This window comes from Bubalus bubalis, chromosome 1 (genome assembly GCF_019923935.1).
Source record: "Bubalus bubalis isolate 160015118507 breed Murrah chromosome 1, NDDB_SH_1, whole genome shotgun sequence".
Lineage (NCBI taxonomy): Eukaryota > Metazoa > Chordata > Mammalia > Artiodactyla > Bovidae > Bubalus > Bubalus bubalis.
Window position 1 is genome coordinate 20,457,998 of NC_059157.1, and position 18,254 is coordinate 20,476,251.

An 18,254-nucleotide genomic window follows, 5' to 3' on the forward strand; every position below is an offset into this window, starting at 1 on the left:
CAAAGAGTCGGACACGACTGAGCGACTGATCTGATCCGATATACATATTTTTCAATTATTCCTCAATAAAGTTTTAAAAAAAGAGTCAGGACAGTAAAGCATTACCAGATAAAACATTCAGTTGAGCCAAAAGGATACTGAGAGCTTATATCGTTGAAGGTCTTAAAAAGAAATATATATATATATAAGAAATATATATATAAAATGAAATATAAAATGAGCTTGTTGATACTTGGCAAAAAGAAAAATAGATTAGCAGCTGGACTTGAAAACAAAAGAGGAAGGCAATTTAATATATTTCTTTGCTATCCTCGGATTTCTCCCTTGCAAATTTCAGCTCTTGTGAGCAAATCTGGAAGTTGGTGAGAGAGGACTCCAGCTTTGCTGTGGCATGAATTTGAATTCTACAGTGAGGTGGCTATGTGGAAAAATTGCCTAGGGAGTGTGATTGGACATTCCAGCATCCACATCTTGCTGGTGACTTACTGTTTCCGAATATTAATACTTTGCCCTGGCATGGTCCCTCTGTAGCCATTTGAAGGAAATTCTTTAAAACATCCAGTAATACTTCATGGTATATTGTATGGTGCTATTTGGGTTAACAAAAATCTTAGCATATATCCCTTTTGCCCCAAGAATTTACTGTTTAAGCTGAAGACACCTAGATGTCCTTGTTTTACTATAATCTGTATGTCTAAGGGCATCACATACACTGTGCTTTCTGTTATCCTCTAATTATTCTTTATTATAGTGACTCTATAATTCCTCAGAGGCAGGAATTCATTATTTTAAGTTAAAAACCTACAGCACTCTGTGGAGAATTCTTATACCAAGAAAAATGCCTACTTTCCTCCTATGCATCAGGGTTGGAAGACCTCTATAAAATTCATTTGATTATAATGTATAAACCATCAAAATAAAGTAGCATCACAATTACTATTAGGAAGTGAATGAAAAGAAGCAGTGCTAATGAAATTGTTTCAGGAAAGTTACAGTGGGAAATCCAATTCTGAAAATAACTATTTCTAGATTAGGAGAATTTCACTTTCTCAACTATACACACACATTTTTGTTCTCAGAATTAGTTAAGAATTAACTTTTCAACATTTGGTGGTCACTTACTATGTAAAATCAGTTTTTAACAATAAAAACATAAGATATGGTAGAAAGTATTATTCGACTTTATTAACCTCACTCACAATGTTGAATACAAATGCAAAATTAAGTAGTGACCTTGAAAGTCTAATTCAAAGCATGGTCTCTTAGATTTAAGAAATAGGGCAGATATGTCACAAGAGGGAGAGGAACCAAAAAACCAAATCCAAGACCTCAATGATTTATCTACATATTATAAACTTCAAGCTGTAGCCCTTATATTCCTTTAAATGAGATTTTCTTTTGACTTTCCCTTGACCTCATCAGTAACTGAATTTTTAACCAGATCTTATAACCTATCACGAGCCTTCCAGTTATAAATTAAAGAAAAAACAAAAAACAAAACACAGGCAGATATGTTTACTAAGTTCTTTATGAAATTTACCACTCACAGCTCATGTTCACAAATAAGCTTCAAAAATCAAAAGGACTGTGATATTCTTAAAACCCAAAGGCTAGTAGATAAAGGCCCACCTTTCGGATCTCTTCTGCATTTGAAGAAATGATCTGATCTAATGATGTTACTGTAGAAATACATAACATATTTTAACATCAGTAAGATATGACATTCAAGGGGAGAGCCAATAAACCTTTGCATTTTAAACCCAAAGGAACACATGTTGGACACCTTAAATTATAAAATTCAATTCTAAGCAGGAACTGTTACTGTGTAACAAATACTGCTCATATCAAAAGTGCTGGTGACAAGGAATTCAATATGCCCTCCCACGGAATCTGTTCACATATGTATGCATATACCTATTATTGTAATAAGATTTTAAATGTTTAAGGTGCTTAAATTTTGCACTGCAGGACTAATTCAATAGGTATTCATCTGCTACCTCTTTGTAGCAGCTCCAGTTACAGTGAGTGATCCACAGGCAAAAGGGCAAATAAATGCTGTTATTTTCTGGAATGTGGCATTTGTGGCGCTGGAGTGCCCTCTATTGGTAGTGAAGAGGACACACTCATTAGCTGCCCCGCATGCATCTTCTCGTTAACCCGGAGTTCACATCCATCCTGCAGCATTCGAACTGCTATTCGTGCAATGTTCTTAGAGTCATCAAGACCACTGTGAGGCCGCCCGTCGTAATCCATTCCGAGTTTTTCAAGCATTATTGTCAGCTTAGTTTGGCTTCGAGGAACCTGAAACATGAACAGCTCGGTGAATAATTCTTTAGTATTTTGTAAGTCTCAATGAAGTGGAAAATAAGAGGCCGAAAATTAACAGTAATAGGCAAAATAGTAAAAATTTAGGCCAAGGGCAAATACTCCTAGATCAAATGAAGCAAATAAAATTCTCAGACGTAGAAAAAAAATGATCTTAGAGTTTTAGATAAAAATATACATAAACAGATGGAGTCCATAAAAAAAAAAAGTTTGCAGCTTTGTAACTTAATTATTTATGAAAGGAAATACATTGTTCTGAACAGCTAAGTTGAAGCCCTACTGTTTTAACACAAACTGTTTTGCATGGTATTTTTCTGTAATGTATTATTTTAATTGACTGACAAAATTTATAATTTTTATATATCAAATGATACTATCACCACAGGGAAAAGGCAGCCCACAGAATGGAAGAAAATATTTGCAAATCACATATATGAAAAGGGATTAACATCTAGAATGTATAAAGAATTCTTAAAATGCAACAACAAAAAAAGCAAACAATCTGATTGAAAGTTGTAAACACTCTCCAGTCATTAGAAATGTAAACACTGAATAATGATTATAAAGCTAATGTGACTGAGTTAGAAAGATGCAGGGAGGGGAAGGATAGGCAGGAATGGTCGCTGTTTAATGGAGCTAAATCTTCACTGTCCACTGCAGGAACTCAACAGATAACTCAGACTGAAAACTCAAGAAATAGCATAAATATATAATTTAGAAATAGGAAGGTTAATATGAGAAGAAATAGCTTAAAAAACTGCAAGTGTTTGGGAGAAATGGAACCAGTACTGGTAAGGGCCATGGGGGAAGACTGCTATTTAAGACCCGCAATATTATTTAGTATTTTAAAAAATTCACACTGCACACACATATTAACTTTGCTAAAATTAAAAATCAGTATGAACTGTTTGTTCCAGAAGCAAGCCATATATTTCAGTTTCAAATCTCTGTTACTAAAGATCACCAGTGGACATGGGCGTGTGCAGAATTTGGGAGATAATGAAGGAAAGGGAAGCCCAGACCATGGGGTCACAAAGTCACAAAGACTTAGCAACTGAACAACAACAATACATATGCATTTACCCTGTTTGAGTAACAGGTTGAGTGAGGAAGATAGCTTATTTTTCTAAACTCACATGAACATAACTATTTAGAATCTGATTAATAATTAATTATATGATCTTTTTCTGTGAAAAGTCCCTAGTAAATTACAACTTTATGTACATGCAAAATATAATAAATTTATCAAGAGCAATATAATCAATATAGTAATCTTACCTTATAAAAGTTTCCATATGACTTTCGAATATTGATCCACTTTTTGGCAAAAGGCGGGTATTTGAGCCTGCTTAGCTGGCACTGAATGTTCAAGAACTTACTCATATCCCATGAACTTAAGTCGAAAGAGGAAAGAAAACTGAATTAAATACATGCTATACCATTCTTTAAAATGAGGATCTTAAGTCATTCTATTTGTTTTTATTTATACATCATCCTTCTTATATTTACATATAACATCAAGCTCAGAAAACTAACTTCTCTTTTCTCCACAATAACTCAAAAATAAACTTCCCCTCTATCCTCTTGAGCATTTTTTCACAACTCTAAAGAACTGCCCAGCTTACTTTTAATGCCAGGTTTATCACATTAGGAAGGTCTTTGAGCGTATGCTTTGAAATAAAACAAAAACTACAAACAAATGAACAAAATACTTGAGAGCAACAAAGATGATGTCAAGTAGTTAGAACACAATTTGTTCTGCCACAGTACATGCTTCTACAACACAAACCAAGAATCCTGACTGTATCATGTAGAAACTGTGCTGCTTCATACATAGTTTTTCCTCAGCCAAAGGAGTCAGAATTGAAACAGTTGAAATCATACTCTTCAGTAAGAAAGAAAAAAGAAAACTTCTCAACTCAGCTGCTGTAATGGCAAGTGGAGTACTTTTAAGAAAATTAAAGACAAGTGCCTGCCCCCACGATCCTCTGGCTTCTGTGTACTTGTAACATCCTCTGAGGTGACTTCTATAGACCCCAGGCTGCTTGCCTGTACTGTCCAAATTATCTCTGGAGGTATATCAATTACTTTTTGTTAGTCCTCTGGTTACAAAATTGCATAGATTTTGAACAATTTGTCCCAGAATGCAAGGTTTTATAGAACTGCACACACCATGTTATAACAGAGACACCTGTGTAATTAAGCAGGGACACTACTCATTTATCCCAAAAATCAGTAATAGATTTCTAAATAGGCTCATCAATGTTTTCACAAATTTCCATTTCTAATCCCTGTTTTAATAGCTCTCATGTCCATACTTGACTTTTCCTGTAACTAATGCTTAGGAAGCATAGTTTCAAGCTCAGCACTACAGTAAGCAATATGGAAGATTCTCACATTGCAAAACCTCTTGCTCTGAAAGGACTGTTAATTTCCTTGCAAACATAAATCTTACACACATAAAGTTTAGATATCAGAATATTTAGTCAGATGCCAACATGAACGGTATCTATTGCAGAGGCTGTAAGACTTCCACAGAAACATCAACATGAGTTATAATGTCTGGAGTAAAACACGAGGTGGGCTTTGAGTAATAAAGTAAATAGTGAAGGAAGGGAACCTTCCAGCAGAGAGGAAAGTTGCATGCATACACAGAGGAAGGATAAACCCCTGTGATTCATGTGTCAGCCTGACTGGAGTGAAAAAGAGAAATAGCAGGAGGATTAGGCTACACAGGTAGGGTGGGATTAGATGAGAGCCTTGAAAGCCAGACTGAAGAGTTTGGACTTTTTGAGCAAGAAGTGTTGTGATAAAAACAATAAAACCATTTAGATTTTGCATATTAATATTTAATCTTCTTCTAGTCCTGGATCAGACTGTTATTTCTTTCGCTTCTCTCTGTGACCCCTCAGTTCAGTTCAGTCACTCAATCGTGTCTGACTCTTTGCAACCCCATGAATTGCAGCACACCAGGCCTCCCTGTCCATCACCAACTCCCGGAGTTCACCCAAACTCATGTCCATCGAGTCGGTGATGCCATCCAGCCATCTCATTCTCTGTCATCCCCTTCTCCTCCTGCCCCCAATCCCTCCCAGCATCAGGGTCTTTTCCAATGAGTCAACTCTTCGCATGATGTGGCCAAAGTACTGGAGTTTCAGCTTCAGTATCATTCCTTCCAAAGAACACCCAGGACTGATCTCCTTTAGGATGGACTGGTTGGATCTCCTTGCAGTCCAAGGGACTCTCAAGAGTCTTCAACACCACAGTTCAAAAGCATCAATTCTTTGGTGCTCAGCTTTCTTCACAGTCCAACTCTCACATACATGACCACTGGTCTCACATACATGACCACTGGAAAAACCATAGCCTTGACTAGATGGACCTTTGTTGGCAAAGTAATGTCTCTGCTTTTGAATATGCTATCTAGGTTGGTCATAACTTTCCTTCCAAGGAGTAAGCGTCTTTTAATTTCATGGCTGCAGTCACCATCTGTAGTGATTTTGGAGCCCAGAAAAATAAAGTCTGACACTGTTTCCACTGTTTCCCCATCTATTTCCCATGAACTGATGAGACCAGATGTCATGATCTTCGTTTTCTGAATGTTGAGCTAAACCAACTTTTTCACTCTCCTCTTTCACTTTCATCAAGAGGCTTTTTAGTTACTCTTCACTTTCTGCCATAAGGGTGGTGTCATCTGCATATCTGAGGTTATTGATATTTCTCCCGGCAATCTTGATTCCAGCTTGTGTTTCTTCCAGCCCAGCGTTTCTCATGATGTACTCTGCATAGAAGTTAAATTAGCAGGGTGACAATATACAGCCTTGATGTACTCCTTTTCCTATTTGGAACCAGTCTGTTCCATGTCCAGTTCTAACTGTTGCTTCCTGACCTGCATATAGGTTTCTCAAGAGGCAGGTCAGGTGGTCTGGTATTCCCATCTCTTTCAGAATTTTCCAGAGTTTATTGTGATCCACACAGTCAAATGCTTTGACCCCTAGGACTTAAAAATTTAACTAAGGATAAGGATATGAAAGGAAAACTACTGAATGCTGTGGGGGCTCCTTCAGGAAATAATATTTTCTGTGGTTATTCTAAAAGTTAGATGAATAAGGACATCTTTAATCTTAAAAAGCAGATTAAGATAAATTTCCTAAATACTTACCCATCTGTTAATATGGAATATTTATACTTTGTCCCTAATTCCTTCAATTTCATCCAGTCAATGACTTTTTTCAGTACCTGAGGGAAGGTATCGGCTTTGTCTACTTGATCCTGAGGATATGAAAGTAAAATACACAAAAATCACGGTAGTTACATGCAGTCCTACAAAATACTCAGCACACAAACACTGGAGGGACATGAAAGAACAGGACAAAGTCTTATCTATGATGTTTTGAACTCTATGGTTTCTTAGGCTAAGATTCACCCAAAATTCCAATTTTAAGACAATTAAAAATTGTTTATAGCCAAATATTAGGAACTGCTTTCAACTGAAGTATATAATCGTCCCCAAATGAAGATTTAAGATCATCCGCAGGCATTCTCTTTTTTCAGGCCTCAACCTAGTGGCTTCCCGCTTCTCCAGAAGGGAGAAAAGGGGAATCTCTTCTTAGCTGAAAGCCCTGGCCTTCTACAGCGTCTCCACACCTCAAAGCTCACATCTTTCCAAAACATACTACATCCATCTTCCTAAGATGTAAATCATCCATCACATCACTGTCATACTTAAAATCCTCCAAACACTCCCCAAGGCTTTCCAGACAAAAGACACATAAGACCCTTCATGATATAGCTCATCTCTATTACTTCAGCTTTATTTGTGACCATTTTCTCATCAGCCCATAAGACACCTGAACCATCCTGAAACACTTAAAAGTTCTGCCCTTCACACCTGAAATGACCAGTCATTCTTTTACATCTGTTTACCCATCGTGACTCTGTCCAAGCTCACCAACTTGAGTTTTGCCCAGGACAGTCCTCCGTTCCCTTTGTCAAAGAAAGGTCTTTCTACAGGGGCCCATGACACCCTGAGGAAACAGACTGTCAGTCTTCCTAACCATACTGTGACCACTGATTTTTTGTGTCAGTTCCCCCAACCTACAATTGCTAAGCGAGCTGAGGATAGAGACTATCCTGACTATTTCTGTATCTCTTGTAGCTCGGCAGATATTATAGCACACCCTCAAATATTTGCTGAACGAATTAATAAAGCAACTAAGTAAATGGACAAAGGGCCTGCCACATTAGAATACAACCAAAAATCAGAGACCTAAAAAAAATTACGTTATATATAAAACCAGGTTGTAAACAGATATATTTTAAAACTTCATCCCCAAGTGCAGCATGGTAACTTAACTCTTTCTTCACTAATGCTCCAAACAAATGATATGCTTAGATTCATCATTACAACACTTTAAAAGGAATGGCTGAAAAAAAATCTTATCAGGTATAAAATGTGCTTTCCTGTTTTCTAAGTATTACAAAGAAAAGATCTTTACCAAGAAAGGAAAGTCTCACATTTAATTGTTTACAACAATAATTTTATGAAATAAATCCCTAATTTCAAAACTTCCTTCAAACTCTAGAAAAAGGAACACAGAATGATAACCTGAGTAATTCCAGTTAGATTGATGCAGAAGTCAGAAAGTTGGGTGTTAATCTCTGGTCTCACATACTGCTGAAACGTATCTTCCTACAAGGGAAGGACAGCAAATTGAAGTATTTCTATGACTTAAGATACATGACATAATATATGACAACATCAGCCACACTGGGTTGTAACCTTACAGGTGGTTAAGGCAGAGACTACAGTTTTAACAATTTAAGGATAATGTCCTATTCCCAAATTACTCTGATTTTTTAATTAAAAAATTATGTTTCACACTTTACAAACGTTTAAGACAGAACAAGTATCTGAAGTCTTCAAACCAAAGTTTAACCAGAGAAGCAAAACACTGATGATTTTGCTTATAATATTTTGGAAATGTAAAGCCTATTAATGCAACCTCTAGTTGAAGATATTAATGGCTTTTTAAATAACAGAAAGTATGCTGAAGAAATGCCAGTTTTCAGTTACAATAAATTAGTTCAGATTCCTGCTCTCATTCACTCCTAATTAGATCTTATTTATATATTAAGATTTCATTAAACTGAATTCTGAGTAATCGAAATTTAACTATATGACATGAAGCAGTTTAAAGCATAGTAATAGCACTGATTATTTTAGCAATGTTTAACCTCTTGAAGAAGCTTTTGGGTTTGCATTCTTATTTTGTGCTCACACAACTCTGTGAACTCAGTAAGGACAGAACTGTTATCATCAGGCTCAGATCTAAGTGCTTCTTCCTTTAGCCCAATCCTGCTTCCCTAAACCAGATCACACTAAGATACTGGTTCAAATTAAGGACAATTTCAAAGTCTTTTAAAGATTTATTGGCAGCAATTATTAACATTAGGTAGCTATGAAGGAAAAGACAGAATATTCCTTATAATAGAAGATTAAAAATTTAAGAAAAAATAGTGTTTACAAAATTTTTTACACACCTGTTTATTAAGCAGATGAATTATCAATAGTTAATAATTGTAAAAGAGTGAAAGAACCACAAAGAACATCTGAACATCTGAAGTTAAGAGATGTCCTTTACTTATCAGATGTATTTCAAAAGAAAAAATTCTACCTCTTGGATTTCTTAGATAAATGAAGTCTATCCTTTTAAGTATCAGGATTTTATTTCATAATTTTATATGAAAATCTTTAAAAAAAATCCAGTATCTCTTACCATTACAAGCTGGTATTATTTAACATTGGTAACAGAATGATGCCAGAGAACTAACTATGCATTCATTGACCAAATACTGAGTAATTACTTAAATAAATTACATAGTAAGTTAAAAGGTGATGAAGATTCTTAAAAAATAAGAGTAGATACGAGGGATCAGAAACACTGGTGTCTGGGGGTGTTCAGACTGAACAGAGAATCAGTTAGACTTTATTTAGAAGGCAAGAGTTAAGGAAGGCCTGGAAGGAAGGCCTGGAATGATGGGTGGGAGGAAGGAAATGAGCAGCAAGATCTCTGGAGGAAAGGAATTTGAGCTAAAGCTCTGGGAGGTGAGGGGGTGGAGCATGCCTGGCATTTCTGAGAAGCAGCAAGCAGGTCAACACGCTGTAATCAGAGGTAACTAGAGGCCAGATTGTAAAAGGGATATCACTTTTATTCTGAGTTAAATGGGGAGCCATGAAAGAGTTGTGAGCAAAGGAATGAAATTATATGACTTACATTTTATAAGGCGCACTCTGGTCACTAAAGGGGCTTCCCTCATAGCTCAGCTGGTAAAGAATACGCCTGCAATGCAGGAGACCTGGGTTTGATCCCTGGGTTGGGAAGACCCCTTGGAGAAGGGAAGGGCTACCCACTCCAGTATTCTGGCCTGGAGAATTCCAAGGACTGTATAGTCCATGGGGTTGCAAAGAGTCAGACACGACTGAGCAACTTTCACTGGTCACTAAATTGAGAACTGGCGGTAGGAAACAAGGACACAAGGGAAGCCCAAGAATACTGGAGTGGGTAGCCTATCCCTTCTGCAGCAGATCTTCCTGACCCAGGAATTGAATCGGGGTCTCCTGCATTGCAGGCAGACTCTTTACCAACTGAGCTATCAAGGAAAGCCCTTAGACAGAAGCAGAGACTGGTTAAATGGTGAACAAATGCAGTAAACCCAGACAAGAAATCAATGGGGCTCAAACTACAGTCATAGCAATGCAGTTAAATGGCTCGTTCTGGATACACTCTGAAAGCAGAACAAACAAGAGTCGCTGATAGCCTAGATGTATGATGCGAAAGAATAGGAGTCAAAGATGACGCCAACGTTTCGTGATTGAGCAAGCAGAAAGACTGAATTGCCAGCCCTCAAGCCAGGAAAGGCTGAAGATAACACAAGTTGACAGTAAATTCAGTCTGGGACACGTTAGGATGGCTGTTTAGATGTCCAAGTAGAGATGTTAAGTGACAGCCTGGATTTTGGATAGAGGATGAGGTTGGAGATATATATTTAGAAGATACCAGTTTCCATGGAATTTCTAAAAGCTATGGAACTAGATGATAGGCGAGTTCATTAAGGGAGAAAGCATATACAGAGAAGAGGACCTGGGATTGAACCTATGGCATCCAATACTAGGAAGTTGAAAGAAGAGGAAACAGCAAAGGAAATTGTGAAAGGGAACCCAGTGAGGCTGGCAAAAACATACAACAATGAGGGGTACTGGCAGTCCCCTGAAGAAAGTGTTTCAAGGAGGGAGTGGTCAGTTCCACCAGGACTTAGGTAAAGGTCAAAGATGACACTGAGGAGTGATTTTAGTGGAGTGATGGGATGGAATACATAAGTTACATCTATAAGTGGTGGGGATTTAAGAGAATGGGAGGAAACAGAGACAGACGTGTATATAACTTTTATAAAGAAATCTGCTGTAGAGGAACAAAGACACAGGGTAGCTGTCAGGGAAGTGGCATCAAGCTAAGGCTTTTTATGGTGTGAAAAATGACGAGTTTGTATGTGATGGGATTGCAGCCATGAAATTAAAACACACTTGCTCCTTGGAAGAAAAGCTATGACAAACCTAGACAGCATATTAAAAAGCAAAGATATCACTTTGCCAACAAAGGTCCTTACAGTCAAAGCTATAGTTTTTCCAGTAGTGATGTACAGATGTGAGAGTTGGACCATAAAGAAGGCAGAGCACTGAAGAATCTATGCTTTTGAACTGTGGTGCTAGACAAGACTCCTGAGAGTCCCCTGGACTGCAAGGAGATCAAACCAGTCAATTCTAAAGGAAATCAATACTGAATATTCATTGGAAGAACTGATGCTGAAGCTGAAGCTCCAATACTCCAATACTTGACCACCTGATGCAAAGACAAACTAATTGGAAAAGACCCTGATGCTGGGAAAGATTGAAGGCGGGAGGAGAAGGGGACGACAGAGGATGAGATGGTTGGATGGCATCACTGATTCAACGGACATGAGTTTGAGCAAACTCCGGGAGATAGTGAAGGACAGGGAGCCTGGTGTGCTTCAGCCCACGGGGTCTCAGAGTTGGACACGACTGAGCGACTGAACAACAATGTGATGGGAACAACACAGTAGAAAGCAATGAATCATTCATGTCTAAATGTGGGACAAGAGTGGCAAGCGCCTCATCCATCACTGAGAAAGTAAGACCTAGTGAATTATGCAAGATGATTTTTCATAACTGTCATTTTTTCTTTTAATTATACCAGAATACTGGAGTAGGTAGCCATTCCCTTCTCCAGGGACTGAACCTGTAGAATTGATCCCTTCCCAACCTAGGGATTGAACCCAGGTCTCCTGCACTGCAGGCAGATTCTTTACCAGCTAAACCACTAGGGAAGCCCCAAAACACTAAAGTGGGCAGCCTCTCCCTTCTCCAGCGGATCTTCCCAACCCAGGAATCAAGCCAGGGTCTCCTGCATTGCAGGTGGATTCTTTACCAGCTCAGCTACCAGGGAAGCCTTCTTTTAATTTACTGACCTTTAATCTGCTTTAGACAAGGAATTATTTAAATGGGCTGATTAAGGCTATAACTAAAGAGGCTTCAAACGGCACAAAGGAAAAAATGCTGTGTATTTTAATGCACAGAGCCTCTTTATATTTATTCCCAGTGTGTGGCAACTGGGGATACCATAAAAGTGGTACCTCTGTACAGATGAGCAGTTACAATCCTTGGTCAGATTTTACAAGGCAAATGGCATTTATTTGGAGGGATCCTGTTGAACTCCTGAGCTAACAATGCATGTATGTCATATGGCTTAAAAGCCAAGGTTACAAGACTTGTTTCACCCATAAACTTTTCATCAGAAAGCTAACTGGTTTTAAGTTGAAAGGTAATTTCTGTACCTTAGCATTTTTATAGATCAGAGTATACAGTAGTCTACTGCAGTAGTTCTCAACCTTGACTACATACCAACTGAGCTTTAAAGAAAAAAAAAAAGCTGATGCTAAGGGCCCCACCATAGAACAACTAATCTTTGGGACAAGGGCCAGGCATCAGTGGGTTTTGTGTTTTTTTAAGCTACTGGAAAAGGAGAGCAGCAGACTCTGAAATTATTATAGTTCATCTATTAAGAATGAATCAAGAGCAAACACCCCCTCTTTAGAATTCTAACTAAAACAGCAAATGGAATCCTCCACCTTACTAGTCAACCCCAGAACAGCTGCTGGTAAAACAAAAATTAAAATATAACAATTCACTTACTATTTCTAAGGTATGAGTATTCAGTAAAACAACAGGAAATTCAATTATTTCATGTATGAACTCAGGTGGGTTTCCCTCTTCACAAGTGGCTTCAAAGTCAATAATACAAATGTAATCATAGTAACTGTCAGCACAATTGCTCTCTTTCAACATCAGCTTCTGCTTCTTGTAATAGTTTTTCAGTCTCTTCTTTAGTACATCCTTTACACCTCTATTGAAAATAAGAATAAAATGAACTCTTAAGTAATTTTACAGACAAGAATGTGAACTCCTACTTGCTGGCACTGGTTGAACACTGATAGTCACAGCCTAATTTAGCAAATGTTAGCCAAAATGAAGGTAAAGAAAGCAGGAATCAGAGCTAAGTCAGCAACCAACTAACTAAAACAGAACATCTAATACGGCATCAATATTTTCCTTCACATGTAATTTTTCATTTTTCTTGTACAGTATATAAACTATATATTGGTCTTTCACACGAGAAGCTTTGCTGGCATATACCACCTACCTAGCCCTGTTGCCTTATATAATAAGATAACATACAGGATACAAAAACTGAAATTAATACTGAATTATTCTACTGACCAAACACAAATTTCAGAGAATAAAAATTCAGGCAAATTAAATTTATTATGCTTTTTCCTTGCTTTGGCTTTCTTAAGTTAGATAACTAAAAAAAAAAATCCATGTGATTTTTATGAGGCTAGTATATAAAGTTGAATGCCCCTTAGCTATTTAACTAGGCAAATTCATTTAGGAGACATCCTAAAATAAACCATGTCCAGGAGAACACTGCCACAGTTAATAGATTCTTAACTCAAATAAGATTTCTAATTTACCATGGGTAAAATATGATTTAGGAGATTCAGTTTTACAGATTTTTTTTTTTTTTTTTTTTGGCCATGCTGCATGGCATGCAGGATAAAAGTTCCCCAACTAGAAATTGAACCTGCAGTGGAAGCTTAGAGTCTTAACCACTGGACTGCCAGGGAAGTCCCTACAGTTATTTTTAAAATATATGTTCCACAAACAGAAGGTGGGACAAGATTGTTCTAAACAGATAACTATGGTGGGTAAAGGCAGTCACACTGGTTCGTCAAATAGTATGTGTTTCTTCAAAAAATCTAAAGTCCTTCATTGTTACTTGGTTGAGTCCTAGAGGGGCTAGCAAATAGAAAATGGTAGTAAAAATAAGAGGATCTAAAAACTGTAACTAATGGGAAGTGACAAGGAAGACATTTTGGTCACATCACCAATTAGTGACTGTTAGAAATCTTTTGTTTTCCTTTTGAAATTACCACTGAAAAGGAATCTTACCCATGAAAAATCCTGATAACTACTCAGCTGATAACTAATCATTACACATGATTTGTTTTCAAGCTTTTCTAGGATGAACGTGTACTACTTTTGTAATTTGAAAGTTATTTTTAGTTACCTGGTTTCAAGCTTGAATTCTGAAAGTTTGGCTCTGAGCTCTTCCTTACTCATTCTGTTAATGCAACCATTTGTAATCGCAATTTCTTTGTAAACTGGGTCACTGAAATCATTTGCACTGGAGGTAATCAACGTAGATGTTTTTGTTTCTTGGCCATCAAGTCTACACCGTTGCTTTTTCTACAAAAAAATAAAGTGTGGGTATATATAGAGTTTACAGTTAGTATAAGCATCTTAAAGATTAAGGCCTCTTTGTGCTGTATGTTCAATAAAAGGGCATAGGAAGAAGAAAGATGTGTTTCCGGAACAATTTACCCTGCTCTCTTCTGAGTCACGAGGCTTCTTACAGGAAAAGAAGCTAGGTAAAAAGAGCCCTGGTGCTGGGAGTCAGAACAACCTCAGGACAGAGCCCCCGGCTGATTATTTACTAGTTGCATAACCTTGGGAAATTATTTATTAGCCTCTGATCTTCAAGATATAATAGTAAGTATCTCAAATGGTATTTAGTATTGGTAATGATAAACAGTAGGTGGGAGACATCGTTATAAGGATTAAATGAAATCAAAGTATATCAGGTTCCCAATGCCACACACACCATGTGCTTAGTTGCTTGGTGGTATCTGACACTTCGCAACCCCATGAACTGTAGCCTAACCAGGCTCCTCTGTCCATGGAATGTTCCAGGCAAGAATACTGGAGTGGGTTACCATTCCCTTTTCCAGGCGATCTTCTTGACCCAGGGATTGAACCCACAACTCCTACACTGGCAGGCAGATTCTTTACCACTGGCATCACCATAATGGACAAATCCATACCTACCATGGCTATCAATAAACATTACCATCACAGACTGAAGGTTAGACCTTTTCACAAACAATATTCTAAAATTTACAAATGAACCAATTTTTAAATAAACTTTCACAACATTTAACACGTATAAATGAGTGTCCTCCTGAGAATTTTTAGCCTGACTTCGTTTCACAAAGTTAACAGAAACTGGCCAATATAAAAATAAAATGGCCAGAAATCTAATCCAAAACATGTTATTACCCAAAGCAAAAATGAAAACACACAGTTTCAAAACACACAATTTCCAAAAGTTAAACACACACACACACACACACATATAGAGAGAGAGATTCTTCAGAACTATAGTTACTACATTATAAATTGTTCTTCCTTTCTTAAATTAAAATTTAAGTTGAGAAAGACATAATTCGACTCTAATCACACCACAGGTAACCCCCAAATTACTAAAATGTTAAGCTCCAAAGATTCATTTACAAGTTATTTTCCACATGCAATGTCATAAATATTAGGTATGTTCCAGAATTTTCAAAAATACTTTGGAGTTTACTAGCAATCTATACAAAACTTGTTAGTTATAGTTTACCATACTGTCCCCATGTGAACTTTAATTACACATTAAGGAAGGATAACCATGGAAAGGCCACAGTCTCGGAGTCAGAACCAATCCTGATGACTCAGGGACTATTTCTCTCTTAGCTCTCCATTTACTGTAACACACGTTTAGCAGACAGTGCTAGAAATACTCCCATCTCCTCTGAGGAAGAGGTCAGGAATTCCAATGTATGAACTATCTGTAAAGTGAAGAATAATTATATTGAAGTTACTTGATAATAAATGTTTTAGAAACCTTATTTCACAGATCTTTGACTTAAAGGTAAAGAAAATAATTTGCTTTCAATAATAAATTTACAATGCTTGGCTACTTTATCATTAGAATATAATCAGGATTCCTAATTCATCCTTTGTCTTTATACTTAGAGTGAATTTTAAACTCCATCTTCAATCAGGTTAAAATTTAGGTTCTACACTGAACAACAGTTTGCCTACCAAAACAGATGTCTCAGTCAATTTAAGTGACTTTTCTCTTTGGTTAAGTCCTCTCTCCTACTCACATGCTTTATTTTTATCTAAAACTGTAGTTACAAAAATTACCCACACGTAAGAGGCCTCTTCTAAATATGTTATAAATCATGATTTCAATAAAGAAAGTTCTGTCTCCTCCCCTGTGTCCAACTCTAGTCCTCCTCCTTCGGTGAAGTTCAGGACACGGTCAAAGTGCAGTTCTCACAAACTTCAGTCTACATAAACTTCCAAAGAAAGTTATTCAAGGCAATCCACTAAGAAGCAGAAAGTATTTAAAACCCTATATGTATTCTTAATCTACAAAAACACAAGGTTAGTTTACCACGTAATACACGGATTGACAACGGCACCCTCCCCAATGTCTGAGTCCATCTGTCCAATGTCATAAAGTATCAGCCATACAATGAGGAAAGTAAGCAGACTCCACTGTATAGGAAGGAATATTCAACTTCATGCTACTTTGACATTTTGCAATTTTCACATGTCCCAGTAAATGGTTACATAGGTTATATTATCTCAAATGAGAGAATCTTTACAATATGGAAGCAACCATGATCAAAAGAAACCTTTTCTGTGGCAAGAACATTTAGGAAATAGATGTTTTGGAAACATTTCCATTATTTTATTGCCCAAAAACCCCCTGCACATTACCTATTTTTTTAAAAAAGCCTCTGAATCTACACATTAAAGAAATTAAAAGCAGAATTAAACTTGATTAAAATCCTTCCCAAAGAAGAGTTCTGATGAAATCTGAACCTACTTCATTAAAAACATAAAAATGTAACACCTATTCATTTATGAAAACACTTTTGTTGATATAATGAAAATTTACTTAGCTGAAATCCAAACTTGCTTACTTAAGCCTGAAAACAAAAGGACTGTATCATCATTTATTAAAAGCATCCAACAACAGGTTTTTAACAAATATGACAGTCACTAAAACCAACCAGGAACACAGATTCAGGCCTTGAGTTACTATAGCTCAAAGATATGGAGCCCTCTTTGAAAGTAGCATCATAAGGTGAACCAGATAACTGTTCAAAGACTCAGGGCAAAGAAAGCACACACAAGACCTTTAACAAGAAAGACCACCCACCATAACACCAAGGATGGCGGCCACTGAGAGCAAAAGGGAAGAGGTACAGCTAACAATAGAGGAAGGAGCCAAGTCCTGGGGCCAGCAAACTGAAGATTCAGGAGGGGAGAAACCCAGTCAGATTCATGTTACTAAAGATTATTCCAGCTGCTATGTGGAGAACTGGCTGTAGGTGGAAAGAGCAGAAGTTTGGACGCCTCCTCCAACTACCCACACTACGAGGCACTCAGCATTTGTATATTATTAATAGAAAATGACCAGTTTTGGTATTATTTACAGTCTGCAGCTAGTCAACAATAATTATACCTATCAAAGAAGACGATTAAAGACGTTTTAAGACCGTCTTTACAACTCTGTCACTGTAGGATCTACTACTGAGCTGTCAAAACCATTAACAACATCATTCATACATTATGTTTATACGAAGCAGGAGTAAAATGGTCCAAAAACCAGAGACGAAGTTCCAGCCAACAGGCACAGTTACGTTCTGCCAAGGCTGGGAGATGGCCTTAAAGGTCTTAAGGAGTGATACACTTAGAGCTGGGGTGAGATTTCTAAAAACATAAACTACCAATTACAGACTAGGGCTACCCGGAATGACGATAGCAACCGTGTAACCGATTGTTAACTCAGCAAGTTTAGAGCAGAATTCCCACCCAGAACGTCTAAAACCTCAGTTCGCACACTCAGTTCGTCTGGGCTGTTGACTTACTTCCAGACGGTACCTGGGACTAGAAAGGGCTCAATGACAACTATCCCCCGAGAACGGCTCCCGGAGTTGAGGCCAGGGAAGGCGGCCGGGGCTAGGGTCCCAGGGCGCACAGGCCGCGGTTCCCGCGGGAAACCCTCTTAATTCAGGGGAACGCGGGCGAATTCTCACCTCAGGATTCGGACGCTGGGCTTCGTCCCCGCACTCCGACCCGGGAGACGCGCGCCGCGCGGGAGCCACGGCCTCGTCGCCAGGCTGGAGGGTCTGCTCATCCTCCATGTCGCGTGTCACGTCAGAAGGGAGCTGCTGGAGCCTCCACTCGCTCAGTCTCACCCGGCCAACCTCGAAAGCCTCGACTTTCTCGGTTGAAAAATTACCGGGCTCGCATTCCCGCGGCGGCGGCCACACAAACTCGAGCGGGACCTCCCACTTCCGGGAACGTGAAGCGTCCAGACGCCGCGCAGGCGCAGTGAGGCGGCGCGCGGAACGCGAGGGCTTCCGTTGACGGGGGCTGGAGACGCGAGGAG

General features: G+C 38.1%; 1 protein-coding gene across 2 annotated transcripts; it reads right to left on the minus strand.

The window, feature by feature from the left end:
* Window positions 1-1,165: 1,165 nt before the first annotated feature.
* Window positions 1,166-18,154, minus strand: ERI1 (exoribonuclease 1). 2 transcript variants are annotated; one of them, XM_006060718.4, is made up of 7 exons: window positions 17,899-18,154; window positions 14,031-14,209; window positions 12,596-12,806; window positions 7,934-8,017; window positions 6,488-6,597; window positions 3,604-3,718; window positions 1,166-2,301 (listed from the first exon to the last, which is right to left on the minus strand). In XM_006060718.4, the coding sequence occupies exons 1-7, from the start codon at window positions 18,004-18,006 to the stop codon at window positions 2,059-2,061; spliced, it is 1,050 nt and encodes a 349-aa protein (XP_006060780.4). In that variant the 5' UTR covers window positions 18,007-18,154; the 3' UTR covers window positions 1,166-2,058. The 2 variants fall into 2 exon arrangements, with proteins under 2 accessions (XP_006060780.4, XP_044793399.2); XM_044937464.2 differs by lacking the exon at window positions 7,934-8,017.
* Window positions 18,155-18,254: the final 100 nt, after the last annotated feature.